Below are 16463 nucleotides of genomic sequence, written 5' to 3' on the forward strand. Positions count from 1 at the left end.
GTGGCCACCGCCCAGTGCCAGGGCGCCTTGGGTTCTTCCCTGTGGCACAGTTGTAGCTTCCCTGATGGCAGACACAGGCCGGGAAAACTGGGGGTGTGACATGGGGGTGGGGGTGGGGGGGTCTGGTGTGGCACCTTGCAATTACAGTGACATTTCAATCCACAGCCTTTGTAAGAAAATCACGTTTCAATTTGAATCTTGACATGAAAATGTTTACAAAGACCACCGGTTAGATGAAGTAAACGTTCAGATATATTCACAGCATGTCCTCCCATGGTCATTCAATGTGCTATTTCTGGCGGGCGTGGCCAAAGCTGCACTGTTTAAGGATGGTGAGAAATGGCAGTGTAGCATGCCACACGCCAGCATGATGGCTGTGGTGGCCCCACTGGCACCTCCCCAAATGCGCCTCTAAGATGTGAAAGATACTTCCTACTGATGTGTCTGGAACACAGACGTCGCCTTCCACATGCAGACTCCTCTGAGCACCGCAGGGACAGCAGGCGAGCTCGTGGGGGTGTGCACGGTGCAGGCTGCATACCCATACATGACAAGCTGGTGGCGTCCACCTGTGTGGAGAGGCCAGTGGGCCACCTGGGCCACTGCTGCCTCGCGCGCCTCACGCACAGCATGCTGGGAAGCTGAGGCACACTCCAAACAGAGGCTACTGGGCCGCCTGTGCTGCTGCTGCCTCCCGCGCCTCCCGCACAGCATGCCGGGATGCTGCCTGCACACACATGACTCGGGCCTCACTTACAGAGGCTGGGGAGTTGGGCACAAGGGAGGGCAGGCTCGTGCTTCTGTGGCCACTTCCTTCTGAGGCCTGGGGCCAGGAGAGCAGGCCACATGCCTGCCACTGGCATGCTGGAGGCAGTGGCTGTGGGCCAGTCAGGTCCAGCAGTCTCTGGCTGAGGGCCCCGGTGCGTTTCCACAGCGCCTGTTGGTTCAGACTCACTGTCGCCTCAACAGCAAAGGGCCGACACTGGGCTCATTAGAGAGCAGGCAGGTGGGGTTCCATACCTCCATGTCCCAGCCCCCCGCCCCAGCGCAGTGTCCCACCCCCATCGACCTCACACAGACCACTTCCATGCTGTGTTCATTGATTTCTTGGCCAGCTGCTCAGCAGGTTGGGGCCACCGGGCTGGGAGACCCTTTGGTGGGAATACACAGGTGTGTCTTGAGCCCCTCTCCCCTCAAGCAGTGTGGTGCCAACCTGGTCACAGGCATGTCTTAGTGCCAAGCGTCCGTGCAGATGGCTGGCGCCACTGCCTGAGGCCAGCAGGCCCAATGAACAAGCTAGCTGTCATACCAGTCGAGGAAGAGCAGGGAGAAGGAACACATCACGAGGAAGAAGAGGATCCATACGCGGAAGCCGGCGTTGTTCTTAATGGCCTGGGGTGGGGGAGGGGGGAGAGCCATTGCTGTCACAAGGCTGTGGGGCTCAGTGTCCCTGTCAGCTGGAGCCACACTGGGATCACACTCGCCTCTGGTGGGCAGCACCGAGGACTGCCCCGCCCCGCCCAGCTACCAGTGGGAGCCGCACAGCCCTCCCAACAGTCTCCTGCATCCGTCCCAGGGTTTAAAGCTCCAGGCTGGTACTTTACGATAATGTGACATCAGCAGAGACCCTGTGGTGGTCTCCCATGAGCCCTGCCAAAGGACCAGCTCAGCAAGCAGAGTCCACCCGACAGACCATGGCCAGGCCCTCCACGTGGGGACCAGCAGCACCATGCAGCACCCCAGTCCCAGGAACCCCAAAGAGCATCCACCTCTCTGATGTCTTCATTGCCCTCTTTGATGTTTTCAGTCGCTCCGACCACTAGCTGGTGGATGTTGTCAATCTCCGCTTCCTGTGGAAAAGAAAAAAAGAGTCGGATAAATATAACCACGTTCCTGCCCTGAGACAGCCTTGGCTGTCACAGCACCCCAAGGGGTAGGCTGTCCCTGTTTTGTAAAAGGCACACTTGGGCTCAGAGAAGTTGACCAACTCGCTCAAAGCCACCCAGCAGCCACATGGCAGGAGAGTCAGACTCCTGCTGGGTGTATGCCTCTGCTCCTTCCATCCCACCTCCACCTCCTGTGCGTATGCCAGGGGACAGAGACCACACTGGTAAGGAGCCCGCTTCTGCCCCAGCCACATGGTTTGCATGTGTCTTGCCCCAGCTGGCAGAGGCTGGGCCCCAGCCTGGGCTGCAGAGGCGGCTGGCTGAAGTCGCAGGGCCAGGAGGAAAGTCCCTGGGGCCGCCAGCTGCCCTGTGCTGCATCAGAATGATGCAGTCTGGGAAGGCTCCGAACCACAGCTGGAACTTTCTAGAGAACCCTGGGGTGGGAGCCCATGAGCCCTGCCTGCACTCCTCTGCAGTACTATCACATGGCTACATCTAGAAACGACAGCAATCCCTATGGACTGAGAGCCTGCTGGGCCAGCTCTGTCAGGCTGTCCGCCTTCCCTGGCCCTGGGGGAGGAAGGGGGCATGGCTCCCTTCCAGAGATGAGGAACTGAGCTCAGGAGAGGCAGTTTCCGGTCACACAGTGTGCGGTGGCAAGCCCTGGCCCAGAGTAGGCAGGGAGACATCAATGTGACACACAGCTGTGCAGAATGACAGCAGCCATGCTGGGGCTTCTCTGTCCTGTGCTGGTGACAGACACCATCAGTTGTCCCTTCAAGGCACTGTCAGATTGGCCAGCTCCCAGGAACCCCAACCTCCAAATTGTTGGGCTCAGCATCTTCACTCGTGGTGACCTGCCTCTGACTGTGGTTCAGGGAGAGCTGTTTTCCCAGTGGACCAAGGCAGCTCCATTTCACCTGCTGCAGAAAACCGATGCTAGCCTTTCAAACCCTTTCTGTGGGTGCCAGAAACTGCAGGCCAAGTAGGCCAGTCAGTCACCGGCTGGCAGGATGTGAGAGCTGCAGGCAGGTGGAAAACAGAGTTCCCTGCAGAGGGCAGTCCCCTCCCCGTGGTGCTGCGAGTAGCCAGGGTCAGGGCTGAGGAGGTGGCTGGGAGCAAAGCTGTGACCTACCTCTTACAGACTCCTGCATGTCCCTCTGTTGGGACATGGGGGCTGGAGGCCCAGGGGCCACCCAGCCTGTACCCAGCAGGCATCCATCCTCCTCCACGGTGAGCTCCCCCGGCCCCTGCTGTCCTGGGCAGGCGCTTGGGAGAAGGGGGCTCGGGCTGAGGCACTGCAGGAGAACTCTTAGGCCAGCAGCCCAGACCTTCATCCACCCTCACGGGTCAGCAGCCCAGGCCTCCACCCACGCTCACGGGTCAGCAGCCCAGGCCTCCGCCCACGCTCATGGGTCAGCAGCCCAGGCCTCCGCCCACGCTACAGGTCAGCAGCCCAGGTCTCCGCCCACGCTCACAGCTGCGGGGATCCAGGAGCCATCTCCCGAGTGCTCCGCACTTAAACTGCTCTTGTGTTAGCTGTTGGTTCTTTACCTGTTGCAACACCTTTTCTGTAAATATCTCTTGGAGTCTGGAAATTTCAACTACTTTCCCTTCAATCTGCCTGCACAAAAAGAATGAATAGGTTACACATGAACTAAGTGGTACTTAGACGGGACTGTCACAATCCCTACAGAAGCCAATGTGCCTCTGCATGGGAAGGGAGGCAGCAGGGAGGGTGCGCACGTGAGACCGGGAAGCGGGAGAGGGAAGTCGGCACATCCTCCCAGCATATGGGACTTTGTAGAAGTTCACTCTGAGCATGTGCAGTAGTCACTACAGAGATGGTGTGGGATCCAGTAGCCCTATGTCCTAGGTCACTGTGCAGGGATGGGAGTGGGGTTCAGTGGCCCTGTGTCCTGGGATGTTGATGGAGTGCAGTGGTCCTGCGTCCTGGGTCACCATGCAGGGACAGGGTCAGGGGACAGGAGGTGAGGCCCATTACAGAAGGCAGAGGCTCCAGTGAAGTCCCCGTGCCTCCTGTGACCACAGCAGCAGGTGCTGTCAGAACACGGCGATGACCCAGCTCTACCCGTGTTCGCTGCGTTCACACCCACTTCCTGTTACAAGGGAAAACTCCCTGGGCTGGGAAAGCAGCATGGTGTGGCCTGGCACATGTCAGCAAGTCGGGGGCTGCACCTTGAGAGGAAGCCCCCCGGCAGTGGACTTCTGTTCCCACACAGCGGCCACAGGCAGGCTCTAGATGTGCCCACAGAAGCCAGGCCTCTGAGCGTGGCCACGTGGGCTCCTGCGTGGGACCCAGTGCAGGGGGAGGCTTCTGCCAAGTGTCCTGCACAGGCCCTACTTCATCGCAGAGCCCAGGGGAAATCTGCCACCACTTACTGACCCTCTCTGGATAGCAGCCCCCCAGCTCCCAACCCCACGTCTGTGGACGTTGGACCACCGCAACGAATAAACAAAGCTCTCCGATAGCTGCCAGAGAACGCTGTGCATACCTGACTTCGTCAAACAAGCTATTCATTTCACCGATGAGTCGCTGGTTTTCTTGTTCAAACTGTGGGGAGACAAACACACTCAGGAGTAGTCATCCTGATCTCGGGCAGGCGTGCTCCGGCCTGCGCTGCTGTGGGGAGCAGTGCAGCGTGCGCATCAGTGGAACAGCCCCCTGCTTTCAGGCCAGGGACACCCGAGGATGGCTGGGCTGCCTGTGGCCTCATTCATCTCCACTTCCACAGTGTAAGTGACTTTCTGACTGTGGGTCACCCCATGTCCTTCCTGGCCTGTTTCTCTCGGAGCTCCTATGGTCTGTGTCTTGCCTTGGGTTCCCCTGATATCATTATTTTGTAACATACTCATTTTGAACTCTAGCTTTGAAAGCTTATGATGTATCATGTACGTGATCAACTGGTAAAAACAGCTTGGATTACATGGAGTCTACTGGGCAGGCACCAACTCCGGTCAGCTCCTGGTCTGCACCGCTTAGACAGGAGACTGAAGACACTGCTGGGAGGCTAGATGGCCCATGGCCATGCAGTGGCACTGTCTGAGGGCAGGGAACAGAGGTGCCCACCGTGTGGTCCCACAAAGCTCAAGAAGAAAGGGTATCATGAAAGCACTGTGCATGGGTCTCATTTTTAAAAACCTCTAGAGAATACACCCTCGGTCCACTGTCAGTTCATCCCTGTGGCTGGAGGCAGCCTTGCCCCTCCCAGCCGCCGCCTCCCCAGCCACACTCCACCCTGTGCTGCGGTCTGGCAGCGCCTGCCCGTCTGCTGTGGAACAAGAGCTGCTTCTCTGAAGGGCCTGGGCAGTGGGTTAGGGACCACCCCCTCCCCTGCCCCCATGCCCTTAGGCCCAGTCTGGAGTCACAACCGGGCGCCTGGATGGACTGCACGAGGGGCATGTGACCGTATGTGTGGGGCCTGTTTCGCCGTGTCTGGCTGTCTCTACCTCCCACAATGCTTTGCTTGGTTCCATTAGGACTAAAAACAAGGAGGCCACATCTGGAGAAGGGGGAGAGAAATGTGGGGCAGTTACCCCAGGCCAGGGACTTCAGGCCAGGACCCTGGCAGGAGTTGGAGACCCTGCACACCTGGGAAGTCCACCCCCCACCACTCCACCGCCCCACTCCCTCCCCTGAGCAGGCCCAACAGGTGCTATCCTACACACACCTGCCACTCTGATATCAGCTCAACAAAGGACAGGAACACGGGAGGCTCAGCACGGAGTGTGACCCGGCCATCTCCCCGCCCACCTGGGGCCCAGCACCGGCTCCGTGACCACTCGGCTCCTGCCTGGCCATCTCCCCGCCCACCTGGGGCCCAGCACTGGCTCCGTGACCACTCGGCTCCTGCCTGGCCATCTCCCCGCCCACCTGGGGCCCAGCACTGGCTCCGTGACCACTCGGCTCCTGCCTGGCCATCTCCCCGCCCACCTGGGGCCCAGCACCGGCTCCGTGACCACTCGGCTCCTGCCTGGCCATCTCCCCGCCCACCTGGGGCCCAGCACTGGCTCCGTGACCACTCGGCTCCTGCCTGGCCATCTCCCAACCCACCTGGAGCCCAGTACCCGCTCCATGGCTGCTCAGTCTCCGCAGGTGCAGGGTTCAGGGTGTCTTCTCCCCAGGGCCCCCTAGGCCCCACCTCTCCAAGAGCCCTTTCTAACTTGCAGTGACTTCTCACGTTTCTGTCCTGGGCAGAGCATTCATCGTTTTCTGCACTGTGAAAAACTGCTTGTCCCAAATCTTCAGTGACTGAGCTGCTTGTGCGGGACCTGGTGGAGCCTGCCTACAAAGACCTTCCTCTTTTTTCTTGTTCAACTGTGGACAACGCTCGTAAATGCATACGGCCCTCCCCTCAGGCCCCTGGGTCACTGACCCTTCTGACAGCTCCATGTCAGCCCAGTACAGAGCAGGCCACAGCCCAGACCTCCTCTAACACAGACCTTGTCCAAGGTGCCTTGCCAGGCCTGTCGGGCAAGGGAACAAGAATGACCAGCCCCAAAGATCTGATTATTCGCATGCTAGGCTGCCCACTTTCCACCCTCTTCATGGTTCGCCATTCTACCCCTGGCCAACGGCCTCACTGCCGGTCCTTCAGTGCTCCGGGCTGGCCCTGGCCTTCACCCACACGCCACGTGCAAGGCACGGCCTTCTTGGGGATTTGCCTGGTTTACCTCTGCACAGGCCAGCTTCCTGCCTGGCTGGCTGGGCCTCCTACTGCTTCCAGTCACCTACTGCTTGGCAATCCTGCCCCTGGGCCCCCACGTCATTCCTTCTTGTCGTCCCCCTGCACATGGTTCTGCCTGGGCTGGGCTTCCTCCTCGCTGGACTCCAAGTCCAGTGTGGAATCGAATGTGATGGGGCAGTGGCTCTCTGTCCTCTGCTCAGTAATCATAGAGACCTCTGTGCAACACAGACTTGGCAGGAGACGGGCAGGCTGGCTGCATGGCCATGCAGCCTCTGAGGCAGGACCTGCGTCCCTGAGCCAGAGTCTGGAGGCCGGAGCTCTGTTACCCGTCAACTCAGCAGCTCTTAAGGATCTGGCCTCCGAGACCGACTTGGAATTACAGCAGTGCGTGGGAGCTGACTCACTGACTCATTCTCAGGCTGGGGGGACTCGGAGTGGGAGCCCTGTTGTTGCTGTTATGCTCTGAACTTCTCCTAAGGATAATCAGCTAGTGGGTTGAGGTGACACCTTTCTGGAACATTCCTTGGGAGCATAGCTTTTCTCTCTCCTGTCCCACGGATGTGTGTGGAGTAGGGCAGCACTTCCCTCAAGTCCCTGGCTCACTGCTTCTCCTGAAAGCTCTGTGTCAGCTTCCAGGCAGCATACAGAGCAGGCAGGCCAGGGCTAACTAGAGGAGAGAGAGGAACAGGTGCCTGACAGGTTTCAGATGTGCTGAGGGATGAAGAGGTCAGCCAGCTTCCACCAGACTGCATTTTAAGAAAGAGATCTTTCCCCTGCCACAGGCAAGGTCACCAGCAGGCCTGGCTGATGACATTCCCTCACTGGGTTTCAGGAAGGTTCCACTGCTGCCTGAATGGACCAATGGCCTCACCTGTCACTATGGCTAGGTGGCAGATAAAACTGTGGAAGCCCCAGTGGACGTAGGTGCCAGTCCTATGGCTTCCCAGAAGCCTCAGGGGAGCCTGGGCCAGCAGAGCGGAGTTTGTGGCTTGGGGCTTTGCTGCCTGCCCGAGGACCGGACCACAGTGCCTCAGCTGACTGCCCCGGACAGGCAACCACGCCTCTGCCTCTCCGTCTCTATCGCTGAAATGCAGTGACAACAGCAGTAGGATTTTTAGAAGGAACACATGAGTTAGGGAGGTGCATGGAGGCCAGCATCTGCCTCTGTGTGGCCATGTCACCTCTCCATCAGGATGGGGACCTTGCTGGGCACAGTGCAGAACAGAAGGCCTGGGCACCACGCCCAGCACCATGCACAGGCATCTGTGTCCCCACCAACGACAAATGGAGCCTGAGAACTGACAGAAAAGGAAGATGGGGGTCTGGAGAGTGCGGCAGGTGGATGAGCAGGGCCGGCCAAGCAGGGCTAGCTGGCGCCCTGCTGGGGGCGTCTGCTGCAGCCTGTCGGATCTCTTATCCAACACATGGCTTTCCTTCAGCCAGACGCACAGCCGCACGTCCCCTTATCAGAGTACTGGTCCGACTCCTGGCTACTCTGCGTGTGACACAGCTGCCTGCTCATGCAGCCCCAGAGGTGACAACAACGGCTCAAGCACTCGGTCCCTGCCGTCAACATGGGAGACCTGGACGGCATGTCAGGCGCCTCACTTCAGGCTAGCCCAGCCTCGGTTGCTGAGAGCCTACGTTGGAGGGATGAACCAGCACACAGAACTCTGTTTCTTTCTCTCCCATTCTTTCAAGCAGATGAAAATAGATAAGCATTAAAAAAAGAAAAGAACAGAAAATAAGAATTCTCAAGGAGTAACATCAGAAACCCATTTGGTTCTGCCTCCACTCAGTCTGACCATAAAACATCTGCTAATTCAAGATGTTAATATACCTGTATGAGGAGTTATAAGTGGAAATGCACTATGCAGTGTACAAACCCTACAACAATTTTGGATATATGTAACAGTTGTTCCTCTGGTTGCAATCATGAATCACACTGCTGTTACAGGAGTTAACTCATTCTTTAGCCCTGAGGAAAAATCCCAAAACAGTGATCATGAATTGTGACCACAATTTGTTAGAACCCTTTCCAATCCAAAACCAAAAGTGTGGGATTTGCTCTCAGGGTTGCACCTTTTCCTTAAGAGTTGGGTGAGCCTGGCCCATCACAACAGGACCCAGCCATGGCTCTCCCCGGCCCAGCGCAGCCCTGCTGGCTCTGACTGCTTGAGCGGCTGACACGTGTGAAGGCACTGGCGGCGAGCTACTGTCACCGGTACATTTGAGATCACGCCGCTCAGGACAGCAAAGGAGACCCAGCACAGAACATACTGTCATAAGGGGAAAGAGCCTCCAGGCTGTCCACCAGTCACACGCTCAGGCACACAGGAATGCCTGTGGCGGTGCTCTGGTCATGCTCTGGTGAGATGATGTCCCCATCTCAGGAACATGTGGAGAAACCTGTGGTGATGCCCCGGGCAGGCCCTATACCCACCTCAGTCACACACAGAGGGCACATGTGGTGACGCCCCGGGCAGGCCCTATACCCACCTCAGTCACAGAGGGCACATGTGGTGATGCCCCGGGCAGGCCCTATACCCACCTCAGTCACACACAGAGAGCACATGTGGTGACGCCCCGGGCAGGCCCTATACCCACCTCAGTCACAGAGGGCACATGTGGTGATGCCCCAGGCAGGCCCTATACCCACCTCAGTCACACACAGGGAACTCAGACATGACGCCCCAGTCCTCCCTCGCACCCCGTCCTGTGCACACAGAACACTCTTTTGGTACTTGCTGAGCACAGCTGCATGCCCCGCCATGTACAAGGAACCTTCCAGATCTAAGTTGTGTCACAATCCTTAACAGCAAGTGATACAAGGCGCATTTACACCAGCGCAGGTCAGTCCCAACAAGGCCATGTGGTACTGAGTAACGATGACAGCCTGGCTGCTGGCCTTCTCAGACCCTCCGAAATGACTGGCAATGTCTGGATCACGTGTCTGCCCAGCTTAGCTAAACCTTGGGACTCCGCACTGCGCACAGGAGAGAGGACAAACCTGCAGACAGACAACTGCTGTGGGGCTCACTCTAGCTTCTTCCCATAGGAAGAGCAGATGTGGGGAAAAGCCAACACAGAGGGCCTGGCGCCATGGCCTAGTGGGTAAAGTCCTCGCCTTGAACACGCTGGGATCCCATATGGGCGCCAGTTCTAATCCTAGCAGCCCCACTTCCCATCCAGCTCCCTGCTTGTGACCTGGGAAGGCAGTCGAGGACAGCCCAAAGCCTTGGGACCCGGCACCCATGTGGGAGACCCGGAAAGAAGTTCCTGGCTCCTAGCTTCGGATCAGCGCAGCACTGGCCGCTGTGGTCACTTGGGGAGTGAATCCTTGGATGGAAGATCTTCCGGTCTCTCCTCCTCTATATATACATATTTGACTTTGCAATAAAAATAACTTAAAAAAAAAAACAAAACCACAACACAGAATCCTGCTGCCCAGGGAAAGCCCTGGGGACATCTCAGCTGAAAGCCATGCATCTGACCGCCCAGAGGAGCTTTCCCAGGGATACCAGGGCAAACGCCTGAGGCACAGACAGGGTGGGTGCCCAGGCACTGTGGCAAATGCCCTGGCTCCACCATTTGTCAAGATGGGCACTCTGGGCAAGCCCTTCCTGCTTCTAGCCAAGGCCAGGAGGAGATGGTGACCCCTACCACCTTGCAGTACGATTCCTTTGAACGTTGTGTGGAGAGAGGCACTAAGAAGTCAACGTCTACTCTGCCCCAGTGCCGGTGATGCCACGTGCTGGCCTGCCCCTGGAGAGCGGGCAGTGAGGCCTTGGCCCCGGCCCCGGACACTGTTGGCTCGGGGCACTTCTGGCAGTTCACTTCCTTCACGTGGTCCACATGTATTTGTGTGCACGCATACGCACACACAGAAGCACAGGAGCTGGCTGGCAGGGGCTTTGATGAACCCTCTGTGCAGCCCTGGGCAGTGAGGGGACAGGAGAGGACAGTAGGGGAGCTGACAGCAGGGGTTAAAGGTATTACTCTGTTCTTTTTTCTCTTCATAGGACCACAACTCTAGTAACTCAAACAGTCAAAAAGCACTGGAGAGGCAATTATAGAAGACCCATGTCAGACAATTCCAGTGCTGAAAGACATCTATCAGCAAAATCATTCTAAAGCATTTTCTGCTCTACACTATTGAAAATTTAAAACGCATGAAAAGGATACTAAGAATCAAGGAATCAAATGGGTGAATATTTATAAAATTCCCATCCCTATTTTTAAAATTGGCATAGAACCAGATGTCCTACTCCATGAACCTGTTCTGGGGAAAGCAGCTGAGAGCTCAGTGGAGGAGGCTGTTACCATTTGGATTTCTTCTGGGGACAGCTCATCTTCGCCTCTGCCATCTCCCCAGGTGCCCGATTCAGGCTGTGCCTCAGACACAGTCTTTTCTGTTAACAAAAAAGGGAAATAGACAAAGATTCATTTTAGAATCAGCTGGCATCCTTAAAACCTGGCATGGATCAGGCTCCTGCAGCTTTATCCACACTTGCCCATGTGTCAGGCAGGCACTGCCAATGTGGTTCTTCTACAACACTGAGGCCGTCGTGTGTGTGTGTGTGTGTGCGTGCGTACGCACATGTGCACGTGGAGGGGAAGGGCTTCCGTATACAGTATCAACACTGCACATCACACCCACATCTTCCCTCTACTTCTGAAGACTGCAAACTATATAATCCTTTAAACACACACACACACACACACACACACACACGAAATGATGCCATCCCCCAACTCTATTCCACTTCCAGAATTCCTGATGCAGTTCCAGGACTTTGTCAAAACAAACTCAGCCATGCTTAGATACAGATAAACAATCTCTTGCTCTCCCCAAACCCAGAATCACATGGACTGGTGAGTGCAATGGTATACTGCTCACAAAGGTTATCCACAATGTTAAAAATTCTCTTCTACTTCTCAACATGTCTTGGAGATCTCAGCAGGCCAGTCCATATGGATTAATCTTATAGCTTCGACAGCTCTGAAAGCCCCTCCAGACCCTGCCAGTTTCCAGCAACAGGTGATTCCTTGGGCCACTGTGTGACAGCGCTATGGCAGGGCCTCCTTTGCTTCAGTCATGCGCTGGTACTGCAGCGGGTCCGGGCCATGTCCTGGCTTTCTATTGGTACCACATATCAAGGCTCGTACCTGGAGCCTCTTCAGAGGCAGACTTTTCCTCCCAGTCTTTTGAAGGCTCCTGGGACACTTTTTTTTCAGAAGAGGTGGATTCTCTTGTCTTTGTATTTGGCTCTGGTTCCAGTTTAGATCTGAAAATAAACAATTAGCAGTCACCTCCGTTACTATGCTGTTTTCCGACAAGAGAAGGGAGCCCTGTGTGGCCCCTGAATCTTTGCCCTCTGGGTCCTCTCACTCCGGAATGGCCACTGCTCTGGGCCCACTGGCACTGGCCAAATGGACACAGTCCTGCAGAGGCGGCCGCAGAAGCTGGGCACTGCCCTGAGTTCCTGGTTTCTTCTCCACCTCTGCTCTCTGAGAAGGCCCCGCCGCTCCCCAGCAGTGGGACGTCCTCCCCACAGTGGTGGCCGTGCTCTTACTCCCCCATTCTGTGCTCACTGTCTCTCCGCTTGAGTGCATACTTCTGCAAGTCACACTCGCTGCTCAGCCCTGGATTCTGGTCTAGACCCTGGCATGCGGTGTTTAAGAGATGCATGCTGAAGGCGTGCGATAGGAATCTGTTAACAGCTACTAAGAGATAAAAGAATGTTGGTTATTGAACAGAGTTCTGAAATAGCCTTACTGGAATCAACACACACTATGCTAATTACAGGCAGGAAAGTACTATAAAGGCCTATAATGAATCCTCTATTGTTAGAGATTATAAGTAAAATGCAGTAATGCAAACGTTGGATGACTTACATCAGATTACATTTCTGGCAGGCTTATTGTGTGTTGGATATTTTTCTAAGTACTTTATATAGATACATTAATTTAGTTTAAAAACACCCCTCTACCTCTATCTTAGGCTTTTGTAGAGCCAGGGGCCTCTGCAAGCCAGGAAATTGGCATGGGCCACACAGCACCTGCTTGGGTGGGACAGGATGAGACACGGATGTTCATGTCACTATGTGCCACGGGAGAGGGCTTTTGTGGACCAACAGGCCTGAGAAGGTCGTGCCCACGCTGGGTGGATGTTCTCTGGATGAGCCAACATCCTCACCATAATGTAATTTACCAGTAATGGAGAGTTAGTTTAACATTTGGAAATCCATGTAACACACCACAGTAACAGAACAGATAGATGCAAAACAAACAAAAAACATACAAAACGTTTCAAGAGCCCTTTATAACAGAAACTTTCAGCAAACCAGGAGTGTAAGGCATGCAGTAAAGGGTTAACTCAGCAGGTCTGGGAAGTTCAACCTCAGCACAAGCAGAACCACACCCTTGACCAGCTCCTGGAGGACAGGTGCCTCTCCACTCTGGGACAGGAGTGACTGCATGCCTGGGGATGTTCCAGATAATTCATGCCAACAATGTGAAGATTCAGCTTGACAAGATGGCCAAGGGTTTTGGATGTAACATCTCACTCCTTAGAAAACGCCCAGATGCTGTAGGACAAGTGAAGTCTTCAGGATAAGCTATGGGGGCTTATCTCACCAGGCCGGACCTTGAAACACATCTTAGTCACAGACACCTTTGTCCAACTTAACACACAAACCGCTTACTGTTGATTCTCAGTGTTGGGCCCATAGCCAGGTTTCTGTGCATCAGCCACCGCCACAACCCTTAGATCACACTGTGCAATCTTGGATAGGGTCTACCATCAGCTTGAACAACCTCACATCTGCCGATTTTCAAACTAGCTTGAACCCAATAAGACATCCCACCTGCCAGAATTTGCAGATTTTTCCCCCAGTATAATCCTAACAAGTAGTTTAACATTGGTGTGCCTTCTCCTCTGTAAAGTAGGGCTGTAAAACTGCAACTCCCTTGTAGCATTACTGGCTTAAATCTAAGTCCATAGTACAGTTCACAGCACAAAAACTCAAACAAAGAGCTTTCGTTTTACTATTACACTGGTGCCACCCTGCATTCCTGTAATAAGAAAGGGCACAGTCACATGGGTAATCCCTGGTGATGCCCTGAAGCCACGCCCATTCTCCCTCACAGAATGCAGACAAACAGAACCAAGTGTAGGAGTAACCCATTGAAAGTTCCCAGAATTCAGAGAAGGAGCTCTGATGTAACCCATGCAGAGGGCTCAGAAGGGTCTGCCCATCGCTGGCAGGAGTCCTGCCACATGAGGAGAGGAGGGTTCCGGGGTCTGCCTGCGTCTGGGGAGGTGCCTCCCAGCTTTCAGGTTACTCCAGAAATTCTACAAATCCTAAGATGGTCTGGAGACTGGACCTTTACCTCCTCAGCTGACGGATGTCATGAAAAGTACTCAAAAATGGAGTTTGGAGAGAGCAACAGCCTTGATTCCAGATGGCTGCTTATTTGCAGGGTGCCCTGGTCAAGCTTTTTTCTACAATGAGTTTTGTTGGCCTGCAAGATGGAGAAGGAGAAGACGCTGCCTTCCTCAAGGGCTGCTGCAGAGCCCGGGTGCACTCCCCGCGGCACGGAGAGTGGCCCTGGCAGGCTCCTGCCTGATGACCTAAGCGGGAGGTCCTGGCCTGGCCTGTGTACATTCTACACCAACACCGGAGCTCACCCTGGCTTTCTCGTGCTCACTTTCCTGGCTCCAAAATCCGCTACCTCCCTCTCAAAGCTGTTATGATGACCAAGTAGCACAGTAGGTAAAACAAATGCAAACCCCTGTGTGGAATGCAAGCGCGTCTCGCGTTCTTATTACTAATTCAAAGGGGCATCACAGGGTGGGCGTGACTTGGGTAAGATCTTGAGAAAGTAGGCTGCACCCAGGCAGGGTGCAGACAGGAGGCTGAGGCTCCTAGGAGTTCCGGGTCACAGTGCAGCCACCTAACTTCGGAGAATCCCTGTGCTTTTTTTTTTTTTTTTTTTTTTTAAGATTTATTTACTTTTATTACAAAGTCAGATACACAAAGAGGAGAGACAGAGAGGAAGATCCTCCATCTGATGATTCACTCCCCAAGTGAGTGCAATGGCCAGTGCTGTGCCGATCCAAAGCTGGGAACCTGGAACTTCTTCCAGGTCTCCCACGCGGATGCAGGGTCCCAGTGCTCTGGGCCGTCCTTGACTGCTTTCCCAGGCCACAAGCAGGGAGCTGGATGGGAAGTGGGGCTGCTAGGATTAGAACAGGTGCCCATATGGTATCCCGGCGTGCTCAAGGCGAGGACTTTAGCTGCAAGGTCACGCCTCCAGCCCCTGCTGTTTCTGACAGGATTGGCTCTGAGCCCCCAGGCAAGTGTGAAAGTTCCAGCTGTCCCACATCCTCAACACTGCTCATCACTCATTTTGCCATTCTAGCATGAACCAGCATTCTGTGGGCTGTAGGGGTTTGACTTAATCACAGAGAAGTCTGCAGCACAGTTAGAAAAGTAAGCTGCCCCTATACGAAATTGTACCACATAATTCAGAATTCAAAATAAAAATATATTTTAAAAAGTACTGATAAAAAAAAAAGGTAAGCTGCCAACATGTCCCCTTTACTCCATTTTATTATTTCTACACAAGAACATTCTTTACACCATAACTAGAACGCAGTCATCAAAATCCAACCCACTTCTTCCACCTCTGCCCTAGGCCTCACTCTGTTCTGCTCTGATTCCTCAGGAGCATCTTCACATCTAGGTCAGACCCACACTGTACCGGAGGCTGTTTCTGTTCCCCTACACCTGGAACGGTAATTTGGTCTCTCCTTGGGCCCCCAGACCTTGACACACAGTGCCACGCCGCCCACCCTGCAACCTTTCACCCGGCTTGCCGTTTCCTCCTGGCTGGGGTGCACCTTTGGTATAAATCAGAAAAGTGGTACATATTCTGGAGGCATCCTATAGTATGTGCCATTTCCCTTTGCCTACTCCATCAACGAGAAGGTGGCCAGATGCCCCCCAGGATCCCCAATGTAGGATACCCTTATTGCGCTTGTAATTAGTAAGCACTGGGATGAAGGGAGTGTTCCGGTACCACGTGACTTCTCCACCTGTAGCTGACTCATTTCTTCACACCCACCTGGGAGGAAGAAGCTGTGATGTCATTCCATGCAGCGAGCTATGATCTATGGCTATCATTTATTTTGACTCTCAAGTTGTTCCCAGTATGGCCAGCAGAAGCCCCTGCAAGGTGGCTGCTATGTCCCCTGTAAACATTTTCATTCTCATAGGGTTTCTTGGATTTTGGGTACAACAAAGTGTCGCAGGCTCCAAACTAACAGTCACTTCTCCAAGAAGTCTGGGTTCTTGAAGTGAAACTGGTATTTAGAAGCCAAGAGGGTAAGTATGCATATAGCTATTGGGGGGTCACTAATTGTAACCACTCTAGGTTTGCAAAGCTAGAAAACGCATGCATCCATTTTCACAGCACACACCATGCTGATTCCCACGTAGACCTACGGAATGCGAAGGTGTGAACCCTCAGCATATGCGCTGTAAACCTGGACCACGGGTTCACTGTGGCTTTTCCCCCTTTGTTTCTCCACCCTGGCTTCCATACCTTTCTACACGTACCACTGGCTCAGCCTTTCTACGCAGGAGCACTCCCTGTCCACCAGCACCCTGCCTAGTATGCAGCCAACCCCTCCGTGCTGGGGCTCCGAGGACCCAGGCAGGGCACCCCTCCTCTCTGTTGTACCCCTCTGTGCCAGCTCCCCACCTCACCCTTACCCTACTCCAGGGAAGGGAAGGCTTAACTGACTTTTAAGTAAAGAGCTGCTCACTGCCTGTCGTCCTCTGTGTCCAGGCTGTGCCGA

The 16463-nt window shown here is 54.7% G+C and overlaps 2 protein-coding genes across 3 annotated transcripts in view; both read right to left on the reverse strand.

Moving 5' to 3' along the window:
* Nucleotides 1-16463, reverse strand: part of TMEM128 (transmembrane protein 128) — a 226321-nt gene that overhangs the window by 91626 nt on the left and 118232 nt on the right. The gene's annotated exons all lie outside the window — the stretch shown is intronic.
* STX18 (syntaxin 18) overlaps nt 1089-16463 on the reverse strand; it is a 93663-nt gene continuing 78288 nt past the window's right edge. For both annotated transcript variants that reach the window (XM_004579219.4, XM_058670303.1), the window contains exons 6-11: nt 11765-11883; nt 10919-11007; nt 4403-4461; nt 3441-3510; nt 1770-1850; nt 1089-1392 (exon numbers count right to left, since the gene is read on the reverse strand). In XM_004579219.4, the coding sequence (XP_004579276.1) occupies nt 1297-1392; nt 1770-1850; nt 3441-3510; nt 4403-4461; nt 10919-11007; nt 11765-11883 (514 nt within the window). In that variant the 3' untranslated portion in view covers nt 1089-1296. The remainder of the gene's footprint in view (nt 1393-1769; nt 1851-3440; nt 3511-4402; nt 4462-10918; nt 11008-11764; nt 11884-16463) is intronic.

Source organism: Ochotona princeps, chromosome 11 (assembly GCF_030435755.1).
Source record: "Ochotona princeps isolate mOchPri1 chromosome 11, mOchPri1.hap1, whole genome shotgun sequence".
NCBI lineage: Eukaryota > Metazoa > Chordata > Mammalia > Lagomorpha > Ochotonidae > Ochotona > Ochotona princeps.